The sequence below is a fragment of the Phyllobates terribilis genome, unplaced genomic scaffold (genome assembly GCF_046119375.1).
Source record: "Phyllobates terribilis strain yellow unplaced genomic scaffold, ASM4611937v1 Scaffold_4__5_contigs__length_816908805, whole genome shotgun sequence".
Classification (NCBI taxonomy): Eukaryota; Metazoa; Chordata; class Amphibia; order Anura; family Dendrobatidae; genus Phyllobates; species Phyllobates terribilis.
In genome coordinates, this window is record NW_027362764.1 from 561,656,724 (window position 1) to 561,670,898 (window position 14,175).

General features: G+C 38.8%; 1 protein-coding gene across 7 annotated transcripts in view; it reads left to right on the forward strand.

Moving 5' to 3' along the window:
• PIEZO2 (piezo type mechanosensitive ion channel component 2) overlaps window positions 1-14,175 on the forward strand; it is a 501,115-nt gene that overhangs the window by 364,296 nt on the left and 122,644 nt on the right. For all 7 annotated transcript variants that reach the window (XM_073679027.1, XM_073679025.1, XM_073679031.1 and 4 more), the window contains exons 14-17: window positions 133-247; window positions 561-766; window positions 5,023-5,171; window positions 8,139-8,312. In XM_073679027.1, the coding sequence (XP_073535128.1) occupies window positions 133-247; window positions 561-766; window positions 5,023-5,171; window positions 8,139-8,312 (644 nt within the window). The remainder of the gene's footprint in view (window positions 1-132; window positions 248-560; window positions 767-5,022; window positions 5,172-8,138; window positions 8,313-14,175) is intronic.

A 14,175-nucleotide genomic window follows, 5' to 3' on the forward strand; every position in this document is an offset into this window, starting at 1 on the left:
ATGGCTTTTATCATTAACATAGTTAACCCTTCACAAATTCCATAATGGAAAATGAGGATAATCTATGATGCATGGAAAAGAAAAGAATAAACAAATGTTAGATATCTCTTTTTTTGTATTTATTTGGTATAGATACTTTTCAATGTTACATTCTGGCTTTTGCTGAGACAACACCTTACAGAGCAAAAAATATTAAAAGCACAAGAAGCAACATTATCAGAAATTAAAGTTGGAAGCCAAGATAAAGGTAGGAAAGTAGTTTGACATCCAATAATTCAGATTGTCTGATAATCCCAAACTTGTTCACAGCACATGTCTCCAGTATGATAGAAATTCACAAGGCCAGAAGAGTGTGAAACAGTGAGGGAGTTTGTCAGAATAGTTTGGGGATTATTTTTATATGGCTATTTTATAATCCAGAATGTCAATTAAATCTAGCACTTACCAAGTCCCATTAATGTTGGATTCAAGGAATTCATATATTACCTATTTAACTGTGTAATTCTTTATTGTTTTTATTTTATTTTTTGTATTATTGCTATTATGGTTGCTTTTTCTAGAAGAAGAAATACAAAAAACGGAAGCTGAAGAAGAAGATGAAAATGATATTATGAAGGTGCTAGGGAACCTGGTGATGGCAATGTTTGTGAAGTATTGGATTTACATCTGTGGTGGAATGTTCTTCTTTGTCAGCTTTGAAGGGAAAATAGTCATGTACAAGATCATCTACATGATGCTGTTCCTGTTCTGCGTAGCTCTGTATCAGGTACCATTTATGTACAGCTGTATCGTTTCATTACATATCAAAAACATAATGATAGTAATAGTTGGAAAGTTAGATGATGTACTGTATACTAATGTTTGAATGCCTCTTGTGGTTCTAGGACACCCTGGAGTGACTTTTGTGTGTTATAGGCACCAGGAACGTCATATCAGTACCTGAGCTTGCAACTAAATTCAAAACTATGTAAATCTCAGACAAAATTTGGCCTTCGGTGAAATTCCAAGTAGAGACCCAAATGCTTGAATATTGTACCAACCAAACGACCAGGAGGTGGTGCACAGAGAGCTGCAGCACTGCTTTCTATCACTTCCAGGAGTTTAGCTAGGGTCATAAAATATTATCAAATAATGCCACTATATCAGGACCAAATACTACCAGCATCATTTAGTGATTTTAACCTCCATACTGTTACAAAACAGAACACACTACAAAAAGACCAGTATTCCCAGTGATGCCACTATAAATACTGCCACATCATTACCACTACATAGTGACTGAATGCTATTACTATACTGTTACTGAATAAACTATTGTACAAAGACCAGCATTACCACCATACGTTGACCATATAATTCTACGCATAAAAGTGATTACAGTACAATTAAACTTCTTCAAGCCTTGACTAGAGTCTACGGAGTTTTCTATCAAAATATCTTTGGTTCTTCACTTTTCTAACAGCTTCCTTACCTTTTTTTTCAGTCTACTAAAACCTTACAGCCTGCTATTATGCAATTTCTGGTGCTTTTGTTGCCACAAATTGCCCCCTTTAGTCCACCTTCAACTTGAACATACGTGAGTGTGGATATGGCTTGAAGGACCAGAGCACAAACATATAGTGCGTACATCTATATTTCAAGCCTTTCTTTTCATCCTCTCAATCCTTGTTATTCCTCCTATAAACTTCTCTTATAATATCCATCTCTGAAATCGCTCCTTCTACTTCTGCATCTGTTGCGGGCAGTGCTGCGCCTTCATTGTGGATGACGCATGTACAATACTGGAGCAGTTCTGTTTAGTAATCTGGAATTTGTGGTGCCTTTCAGTTAGGGAGCTTGTGAGTAATTCTTAAACATTGTTGTCTCCTTAGCTCCCTGATGTGAACCTTGCCATACACTATTTAAACACTTAGCAGTCTGTTTCCAATTGCCAGTTATATATGATAATTGCTCTGGTTCTCTCTTGTAGCTCTTCTCTGATTTAATCTGTTTATTCTATCATTGACCTCAGCTTGTGTTTAGACTACATATTTCCTTACAATTTTATTCCTGATCCTGACTTCTTGGTACTGACATGGCGTTCGGGCTACCCATCTGCCTTATGCTTTTGTTCCTGATCCTGACCTCTTCGTAATGACACGGTTTTCTAGTTATCCTCTGCTAGATCGCTCAACAGGTCAACAGCCATTCCGTAGATGCAACAAAGTCCTGCATTCGTTCAGAACACTGTATAAGGGTTAAAGAGTGAGGGTATGTGCCCGCGTAGCGTTTTTCAAGCGTATTTGCTGCGGAATTTCCGCTTGTAAAACGCTTGTCAATCCGCACCCCATGGTCCCCAATGAGAATCTGCAAGTTCTATGCCCATGCTGCGGATTTTTCCGCTGCGTTTTTGATGCGCAAAAAAATCCGCAGCATGCCATTTAATTTTGCGTTTCTGCATGCGGAATTGCTTTTGCAAAGCAATAAAAAATGCAAGGCAATTCCGCATGTCGAAAACGCGCGAAAAACGCGCGATAAACGCTTGCGAAATTCTGCATGCATTTTTCCGGGAGAGGACATGCAGAAATGAAGCAGAAATTTTCTGCTTCATTTCCGCAACGTGGGCACATAGCCTGAAGGTCAGGGTTCCCCTGGGCTTGCTGGACAAAAGTGGCTTGTACAAAGCTTGTCTGTCTGCGGAAGCCCTTGTAAAAGCTGCCAGCCAGTCTTCCACGGACAGTGTTCTGGTACACCTCCAAACTAACAGACTATACATATACATCCTATTCACTTCTATATTCACCTCCCTTAGTTTCTTGTACATATGAACAGCCTGTAAATATATCTAACCCATTCACTATGCCATGCATAAGTAAATATGTACAGTATTAGTCCCCTGCTCTACATTGAGATAGTACTTAGATAGTCATCCCTTTCAGTGCCTATATAATTTCTCATTACCTGACTTTGAGCAAGTACTGATCAATTGGTTCATGTTGTGCTCACTGTGGCTGTGGGTTAATGGCAAGAAAGAGAGATTATCCAGCACAAAATCCAGGGAATTAATTAAAAACTAGAAATTTATTTAAACATGATTAAAAAGAGTACATGTTAAAAAGATGCTCTAAACAGCATGCTATCTGACGTGTTTCGAACTGTGTGTTCTTATTGTAGTTGATACTATGCTACTATGAATAAGAACATAGTTCGAAACGCATCAGATAGCATGCTGTTTAGATTATCTTTTTAACATGTACTCTTTTTAATCGTGTTTAAATAAATTTCTAGTTTTTAATTATTTCCCTGGATTTTGTGCTGGATAATCTCTCTTTCCTGCCGTTAATCCTCCCTGGTGCCAACACAGGCCAATCCCTGCACGTCCTGAGGAATTCTACTACGTATGGTGAGCTGGATGAACTTTTCCATTTTTATGTGGCTGTGGGCTAGTCTTTTTATTTTGGGCCAGGTGGTCCTTGTGGTGCTCAGCTCATGAGATATCTATGACGGGCTCAGACACTAGTTTTTGGAGGCGTTGGTGTTCATGTAGGATAAGAAAGCAGCATGCCCCAGACACTGAGAAATTCACCCACAAAGACATACTTTGTAACTAACCAAAGATCTGAGATCAAACAGCAAAGGCAGACTCATACTCCTATTTGCAAATTGCTTTGTGCATTGGCAACCATTTTGATTACCATGGGGAGCCAAGAAATTCCAAATCCTTGAAGTGACCTTTTTGTATAAAAGTAAGGGTAAGAACAATATGAATTGTTCATATTTAGATTTTTTTTATTTTAGTGCTCACCAGGATTATTACATTTTATGTTCATACTTAGCATCTTTTTACTGTTCTGTTCACCATTACCTGTATTTTTAAGAGCACAGATAATGAGATAGCATTACTATATACAGTATATACCATAAATGTATCACACTGGGATAGCAACTTATTTAGATGCTGGATTGTGTAAGGTAGCGCTATTCATCGCGCTGGGGTACTCGCTTCACTAGGTCAATTAAAGCACACATGCAACGTTTTCCGGTAATATGTAGTCCAGCAGTTTATTACACATCATAAACTGCACATAACATAGTCCATCTCAGTGGCTCGCAGGAATGTTACACATGTATCCTAGAGCCTTTTCAGTGGCAGCTACTCCCGTTTGGCTTCAAATACAGACTTCAGCAAGGTACAGCAACAATATTCACTTATAGCGCCGATTTACCTTTGCCGGGTCTCAGCTGCTTCTATCAGGTCGGTTCTGCCACAGCTGTGGCTTTAAGGCTTCCCAGACGTAGTCTCCAAGCCACGTGCACTCCAAGGCTACTGGTATCTCAAACATAGGGATCCAGCCGCTGCCTTCCAGGCTTCACCAGGCCTCTCTCTCTCTGACTCTGTTTCAGAACCACCAGGATTTATATATCCTTCTGTGCACACAGGACCTGTGATGATGTCACAGTCATGTGATCAGTCACCTGACGGGGAGGTAAATGGTCAGCCAGAACACACCCCCTGGACATTTTAGCAATGCAGCAAGCCGCTGCATTACAATTGGAATACACTTTTGCTCTCTGACATGTAAAATTCTCACGCTCAACATTCAGTAATGAACACATTTACTTAAACCAATCTCATATCTGAATGTGATTTCTTTTACATTTGGTTGTCCTTTTTGTATTGGACATTTTCACAATTAGGACTCATGCCGCCATATTACAGCTCTTTTTTGTATGTCGCCAGTACCTTATGGAAGTATACACATCTGCCAAACAAAATCTCGCCATTTAGGGGAGATTATTCCTGTACATCTAGCAGTCTAACATTATGGCTTGTTATCCCTGTAACTCGATGCTAGGTCCCTTTACATCCTTTCTAGGACATCTATCCAATCTCCGTCAATAAAGCGACTCATGTGTCTGCCTACCCTGATAATAAACAGCAGCACCTATTGTTGCACCAGTTTTCATGGTGAAATATGTACAAACACATATCTAAGTTACATGCATTTTTCCTTCTAGTTATGTCTATTTTCTACTCTCTAGGTGCACTATGAATGGTGGCGACGAATTTTAAAATATTTCTGGATGTCTGTGGTAGTTTACACCATGTTGGTGCTTATTTTAATTTATACTTATCAGTTTGAATCCTTCCCACCTCTCTGGATGAACATGACAGGATTAGATAAAGATAAGTACGTCTGTCTTTTTATTATCACTATTAATATTATATCAGGACATAAAAAAACTGTTGCATAAAGTCCAAATAATAGACCAAGGACCATGTGTCACTCCAGCATCAGTATATTAGTAGCAATGCTGTCCATTATGTTTGGATCTCCAAGTGGAAGAAACACTAATATTTCTATGTCTTCACAATGGTAAGGTTATGTAGTGCTACGCTTGACTTTATGGCAATTTAAAAAAAATGTGTTTTTTTATAATAGTTTCCAATTGTAGATTAATTAAAAAGATTACAATCTGAAAGCCCTGACAATCAGCAGAAGAATGATCTCACGGTAATGCAGCCGCGTCAAACATAGACACATAATCACACATTCGCATTAAAGGGGTTGTCCACTACTCGTACAACCCCTTCGCAATCACTATAATTCTCCCATGTAAAATAATAGTAGTTATACTCACCTTCAGTGCGGGCGCCGTTCTAACAATGATGGAACCATCTCTCCCGGGGCTGGCGTGAGAATGACTGCACGGCTTGCATTGCCTAACAATCAGCGGCCATTTCCCTCTCACTTCCTTTGGACGAAACGTACACATGGAAGAACTGAGAGCTGCTTGCTGCTGCTCTCAAACTTCCTCCAGATGTAAGATATATCCAAAGAAAGTGAGAGTAAAGCGGCCACTGATTGGCCGTAGGGCTTGCATGGCATAACAATGTCAAGGGAGTCCTGGGAGAGCTAGTGGCATCATCTCTGGAATGACGCCTGCACTAGATATGAGTAAAACTGCTATAATTTTACATGGGGGAACTATGATGTTTCAGAAGGGGTTGTCTGAGTAGTTGACAACTCCTTTAACTTTAGTGTGACTGAGCTGCAGTACTGGACACTGCTGTACTTATGGATGAACCTCTGTGTATGGAGGAAGTATCGGTAATGTCAAATATGACATCAATGTTTAAATCTCATTCAAATTCTGAATTTTTTTTTATTAGCATCTAAATTTAGTTTTAACAAGGTATATGGGAATCTTGATATCTATGTATGCGGAAGAAGACCTCATTACCTTGTCAAGGGTCGTTAACAATACATTTATTAAAAGAAAAGCATCACAGTAACAGGCATGTTTTAATTAAGATCAATTCCCCAGAAAAAAAGGTTTATACAGTATGTGGTCATATGGCGTGGCTTCAATATAATATTCATCTGCTGGACATTGTACCACAGGTTTATTGTAACTTGCTCCCAGTTCCAAAAACAAAGATAAAAAATAAAATACCGAGCAGTGACCTCTGCATACGCAACTTTTTGTTATTTATTTTTCCATTAGATCTCCTTCATGCCCACATTTTTTTTGTGTTTTAATATAAAGAAATAATGACCCACATTTACTAATGTCTTGCTTTCCTCTATAAATGTGTTCTAAAAAAACTCCCACAAGCCAATTATAAGTTATATACAAATTAAACCTCAACTTGGTTACACCTTCTTGTGAGCTGAAAAAAAAGCCAAGTGGTACATTCTTGGGTGTAAAAATTTAATACATCTGTCTAAAAAAAAACTTTGCACCTGAATTGTGAAGCAAAATATGCAACAAGCCAATTTCATCAGTCTAAAGGGTTGTCCGGTCTTCTAATGAAATTTTAAGGTCACTTTATGAGATTGTAGAACTCTGAATCCTTACAATGTGTTCACCACAGCACTGTCAGGATTCTCCAGTGTTGCCAGTAATAGCGGGTGATCATGTGACCGCAAGTATGTGATTTACATACATTCAATCACCTGCCAACTAGACATGCTCAGCATTGCTCAATACCAGTGAATTAAGTGAGGTTCAGCACATGTAGTCACAATGTGGCTGGAAGTATGACCGCCCACTCTCTCCAGCCATACTGGAGAATTCTGACAGCATTGGGTGCGTACACTGAAAGGATTCAGAATTTAACAATCACACAGAGTGACTGCAGACTTTCATCAGATGACCAGACAACCCATTTAATAAATGAGGACCAATTTAAAAGAAAAGGTAGGCATTTTAGGATTTTTTAAAGTGAATCTGTCAGCAGGCTTAACAATAAAAGAACAATTAAATAGATCTCTTTAATTCAATGAGACTGGTGTACTTACTTTGGAAATCCATGTCAGAATGGCTGTTTAATCCTGATATTAAAATAAGCATTTTATGAGTCCAGCTACGAAATTACATAGTAACATATGTTGAATGAATACTTAGATCCATCAAGTTCAACATTTCTCCAAACCTATACATTGTCTAATCACAAGATTATTTTTAACCCACAATACTATTTGTTGCTAGAAAAGTGTCTAGTCCTTTTTAAAAGCTGTTAGTACTCAGCCATCACTACCTCTTGTCGTCGGGCATTCCACAGTCTGACTGCTCTAACTGTAAAGAATACTTTCCTATTTAGCTTCTGGAATCGCCTTTCTTCAACCTGTAATAAATGTCCCCTGGTCCTTTGTAAGGTCAGTAGAAAGAATAAATCATGTGTCAGTCTTTTGTGTTGACCACACACGTATTTATACATATAAATAAGATCTCCTCTTTTTCTAAGCTAAACAAGCCCAACTTTTCTAAGCTCTAATTATAGAAGAGGCCTTCTATGCTTTGTAATAATCTAGTTGCCACCTTTGAACTGACTCTAACCTCCCAATATCCTTTTTAAATGTGGAGCTCAAAACAGGATCCCATATTCTAGATATGGCTTTACAAACGATTTATAGAGGGGTAATATGATAGGAGAGAGAGCTCATGAGCTTAAGTGTATGTAATGTGCACCCACTCATCCTAACTAATAGCTGCAGCTTGCACTGAGCAGTGTGAGCTCTCTGCTGCAGGCAGGAAGGACACTGGTGGAGTTTTATATCAGGCTAGGAAAACAAGTCAAAAGTTGTGTCTGTGATTCTATTCCTTATCTTGATGTTTTGCTTACTTCTGTCTTTGTTTTTGTTTTTTTTCAGGTTAGCAGATCTTGGTTTAGAAACCTTTACTCTGACAGATCTGTTCACTCGTATCTTTATCCCAACTTCTTTTTTGTTGGTGTGTATATTACACCTACATTACTTTCATGACCATTTCCTGCAGCTCACGGACCTTAAGGCTGTAACCACCAAGCAGGACAGCACAATTTACAGGTAGGTAAAAAGGTAGACAATACGTGTTTAACTTTTGTAGAAATGTACACAAAATACATTTAAAATAAGTTAACTGATTATTCTTTATATGGTTTTATACAATTAGGTAATTTTTCTTTATATGGTAAGAAGAGATTTTTTACAAATGTTAGATCTTAAATGTTGCACAAAATAGATAATGCTAGTCTAGAACAATTTTTTGCCCTTTAACCAATTGATCAATACAACAAAAAGACAAAGCCATGCAATGTTATCTATGCTGAGTTCTATCTTGTCAATTACTAGTGATCTTTCTGAAATTCATCCATAGTAAATGATATAATGTAGTTCATGGTAGGAATATTTGAACACCAGTAATATATTATGCAAAGGATAGTTCAGGTTTCAATAAGTTCACTACAAATTTCTTAAAAGTAAACTGATCAAAGGGCGTCCTGAAGTAAATGGTCATTGTAAGAGATTGATTATTTCTGGGAATGATTGCCAAATGACTGCTATGTCTAAACTTTGTCTGTATGGTCATATTAAGTTTGATGAAGAGTGTTGCACTACTCGTCTATTGTACCTGTGAGACATACTTGCAGTCATTATTATCTTGTTTCCCTTCATGTACATAGTCAATCTTAAGCATCTTTGTTACTTACCTAACTGCCATTGTGTCATGCATCTCGTCATGCTTCATTTCATCTTATTTAACTGCTTTCCTTCTCTCTTTTAACTCACATTTCCATTGCATGCATTCTTGTGCCTTCATCTCCAACTCGTAGCCATGCCAAAGTTAATGGGCGCGTATACCTAATAATAAATAGGTAGGTACCCAAATGCCATCTACCTGTGGCCAAATGCTACAAAAGATATTACAGCGAAAGAAAGTGCTTGTATTTAAGAATCCAATTTATGATGAATATTATATTTTTATAATGTAATATTCTCAGACAATAAAATATTTTAGTGTTACTTTATCACTGTAAATAGTATTGTTATTACAATGGTTTGTGACGATATTTGAAGCATAATATAGTTCTGTTTATTCCATTACCACTATTTAAGCAACATATGTAATGTTTGTGTCAATGTATTCTCTCTTTTGCGGAATGAGGTTTTACCAGTTGCCCTCTGTTATACAAGACCAAGGGTTTTTGGCCTTTAATATGTATGGATATTGTACAGTTAATAGCAATTTGCAGAAGGGACACATACTGGATGTACAGTAGTTAGTACCTCCACTGTTACATCACATAGAATAATGTGTGATTTGGTAACTAAAATATTTAAATGATTTATATCTTGTGCATTCCTATTAATTAGATCCAGATTGGCTGTAAGTGTATATAAAATATGATTTTCTATTATAGGCACATATTAAAGCATTTTTTAGCCATTTTGGGCTATAATTTTTACATTTAAACATACTTTACATTTGGCATTATTTAGACAGTTTTCACATTCATTTCTAATATATAAAAATGCAAAATAAAAATAATGTATGCACTGTTTTACATGTACTCTATAAATGAACAAGAGGCTCTACAATAACACAATATAACGCAGATTTAAAAAATCAAAATTCACACTGTACGGTTGAGTAGAATTTTTTATGGTTTATTTTGGCTAAACCAAGAGTGGATGCGAAGAAAAAGCAGAAAGAACTTACGACTTCAACTTTGGCTGCATGATTACATTAAGAAGAAAAATGCAAGCAATCCTATGACTATGGCTGTGTGCCCACGATGCGTTTTTTAAGCGTTTTTGCAGCGGCAATTCCACTGCAGAAACGCTTAAAAAACGCTTGGTCGAATGTCTGCCATGTTCCCCAATGATAATCCGCATGTGCTATGCACATGCTGCGGAAATTTCCGCTGCGGATTATTATTGCGGAAAAATCCGCAGCACTACCAATTATTTTGTGGAAGCGCTGCGTTTTCGCCGCCATTGACTGGCATTGGAACGCATGGAATCCGCATCACTGCATCTGTAGATGCGCATTCCATGCGTTTCAATGTGCGGATGGTACCCGGGTTTGGAGGAGAGGAGACTCTCCTCCGGACCCGGGTACCATAGAACCTGTTAAAAAAAGAATAAAATAAAAAATAAATATGATGCTTACAGTCATATGAAAAAGTTTGGGCACCCCTATTAATCTTAAGCTTAATGTTTTATAAAAATTGGTGTTTTTGCAACAGCTATTTCAGTTTGATGTATGTAATAACTGTTGGACACAGTAATGTTTCTGCCTTGAAATGAGGTTTATTGTACTAACAGAAAATGTGCAATCTGCATTCAAACAAAATTTGACAGGTGCATAAGTATGGGCACCTCACCAGAAAAGTGACATTAATATTTAGTAGATCCTCCTTTTGCAAAAATAACAGCCTCTAGTCGCTTCCTGTAGCTTTTAATGAGTTCCTGGAACCTGGATGAAGGTATTTTTGACCATTCCTCTTTACAAAACAATTCCAGTTCAGTTAAGTTTGATGGTCGCCGAGCATGGATAGCCCTCTTCGAATGATCCCACAGATGTTCAATGATATTCAGGTCTGGGGACTGGGATGGCCATTCCAGAACATTGTAATTGTTCCTCTGCATGAATGCCTGAGTAGATTTGGAGCGGTGTTTTGGATCATTGTCTTGCTGAAAGATCCATCCCCTGCGTAACTTCAACTTTATCACTGATTCTTGAACATTATTGTCAAGAATCTGCTGATACTGAGTGGAATCCATGCGTCCCTCAACTTTAACAAGATTCCCGGTGCCGGCATTGGCCACACAGCCCCAAAGCATGATGGAACCTCCACCAAATTTTACTGTGGGTAGCAAGTGTTTGTCTTGGAATGCTGTGTTTTTTTGCCACCATGCATAACGCCTTTTTGTATGACCAAACAACTCAATCTTGGTTTCATCAGTCCACAGGACCTTCTTCCAAAAAGAAATTGGCTTCTCCAAATGTGCTTTTGCATACCTCAGCCGACTCTGTTTGTGGCGTGCTTGCAGAAACGGCTTCTTTCGCATCACTCTCCCATACAGCTTCTCCTTGTGCAAAGTGCATTGTATAGTTGACCGATGCACAGTGACACCATCTGCAGCAAGTTGATGCTGCAGCTCTCTGGAGGTGGTCTGAGGATTGTCCTTGACTGATCTCACCATTCTTCTTCTCTGCCTTTCTGATGTTTTTCTTGGCCTGCCATTTCTGGCCTTAACAAGAACAGTCCCTGTGTTCTTCCATTTCCTTACTATGATCCTCACAGTGGAAACTGACAGGTTAAATCTCTGAGACAGCTTTTTGTATCCTTCCCCTGAACAACTATGTTGAATAATCGTTGTTTTCAGATCATTTGACAGTTGTTTTGAGGAGCCCATGATGCCACTCTTCAGAGGAGATTCAAACAGGAGAACAACTTGCAAGTGGCCACTTTAAGTAGCTTTTCTCATGATTGCATACACCCGGCTATGAAGTTCAAAGCTCAATGAGGTTACAAAACCAAAAAAAGTGCTTTAGTAAGACAGTAAAAAGTAGGTAGGAGTATTTAAAACAAGAAAATGATAAGGGTGCCCATACTTATGCACCTGTCAAATTTTGTTTGAATGCAGATTGCACATTTTCTGTTAGTACAATAAACCTCATTTCAAGGCAGAAACATTACTGTGTCCAACAGTTATTACATATATCAAACTGAAATAGCTGTTGCAAAAACACCAATTTTTATAAAACATTAAGCTTAAGATTAATAGGGGTGCCCAAACTTTTTCATATGACTGTACCTTCTGATGGCCCGCGGTGTGCTGGTCTTCTCTTGCCGGCAGATCGCGGTGGACTGAAGGACCTGCGCTGACGTCATTTAGTCATGTGACCGCAGGTCCTTCAGTGTACCGTGAGCTGCCGGCAAGCCAAGACGCATCGAATCAAGACTCCGGGGGCCATCAGAAGGTAAGTATATATTTATTTTTTTATTTTTTAACATTCTACGGTCACACTACAGTCATGGCCAAAAGTATTGAGAATGAGACAAATAGTAATTTTTCCAAAGTTTACTGCTTCATTTTTTGTAATGGCAATTTGCATATACTCCTGAATGTCAAAGAGTGATCAGCTTAACAGCAATTACTGTACTTGCAAAGTCAATATTTGCCCAGAAAATGAACTTTAACCCCCAAAACACATTTCAACATCATTGCAGTCCTGCCTTAAAAGGAGCTGCTAACATCGTTTTAGTGATTGATCCATTAACACAGGTGTGGGTGTTGATGAGGACAGGGCTGGCGATCAATCAGTCATGATTAAGTAAGAATGACATCACTGGACACTTTAAAAGGAGGCTGGTTCTTGGTATCATTGTTTCTCTTCAGTTAACCATGATTATATCTAAAGAAACACGTGCAGCCATCATTGCACTGCACAAAAATGGCCTAACAGGGAAGAGTATCGCAGCTACAAAGATTGCACCTCAGTCAACAATCTATCGCATCATCAAGAACTTCAAGGAGAGAGCTTCCATTGTTGTCAAAAAGGCTCCAGGGCGCCCAAGAAAGACCAGCAAGCGCCAGGACCGTATCTTAAAACTGTTTCAGCTGCGGGATCGGACTACCAGCAGTGCCGAGCTTGCTCAGGAATGACAGCAGGCTGGTGTGAGTGCTTCTGCACTCACTGTGAGGCGGAGACTCTTTGAGCAAGGGCTGGTTTCAAGGAGGGCAGCAAAGAAGCCACTTCTCTCCAGAAAAAACATCAGGGACCGACTGATATTCTGCAAAAGGTACAGGGAGTGGACTGCTGAGGACTGGGGCAAAGTCATTTTCTCTGATAAATCCCCTTTTCGATTGTTTGGGACATCTGGAAAACAGCTTATTCGGAGAAGAAGAGGTGAGTGCTACCACCAGTCTTGTCTCATGCCAACTGTAAAGCATCCTGAAACCATTCATGTGTGGGGTTGCTTCTCAGCCAAGGGAATCGGCTCACTCACAGTCTTGCCTAAAAACACAGCCATGAATAAAGAATGGTACCAGAATGTCCTCCAAGAGCAACTTCTCCCAACCGTCCAAGAGCAGTTTGGCGCCCAACAATGCCTTTTCCAGCATGATGGAGCACCTTGCCATAAAGCAAAGGTGATACAGTCATATGAAAAAGTTTGGGCACCCCTATTAATCTTAAGCTTAATGTTTTATAAAAATTGGTGTTTTTGCAACAGCTATTTCAGTTTGATATATGTAATAACTGTTGGACACAGTAATGTTTCTGCCTTGAAATGAGGTTTATTGTACTAACAGAAAATGTGCAATCTGCATTCAAACAAAATTTGAAAGGTGCATAAGTATGGGCGCCCTTATCATTTTCTTGTTTTAAATACTCCTACCTACTTTTTACTGACTTACTAAAGCACTTTTTTTGGTTTTGTAACCTCATGGAGCTTTGAACTTTATAGCCAGGTGTATGCAATCATGAGAAAAGCTACTTAAAGTGGCCACTTGCAAGTTGTTCTCCTGTTTGAATCTCCTCTGAAGAGTGGCATCATGTGCTCCTCAAAACAACTGTCAAATGATCTGAAAACAAAAATTATTCAACATAGTTGTTCAGGGGAAGCATACAAAAAGCTGTCTCAGAGATTTAACCTGTCAGTTTCCACTGTGAGGAACATAGTAAGGAAATGGAAGAACACAGGGACAGTTCTTGTTAAGGCCAGAAGTGGCAGGCCAAGAAAAACATCAGAAAGGCAGAGAAGAAGAATGGTGAGATCAGTCAAGGACAATCCTCAGACCACCTCCAGAGAGCTGCAGCATCAACTTGCTGCAGATGGTGTCACTGTGCATCGGTCAACTATACAAGGCACTTTGCACAAGGAGAAGCTGTATGGGAGAGTGATGCGAAAGAAGC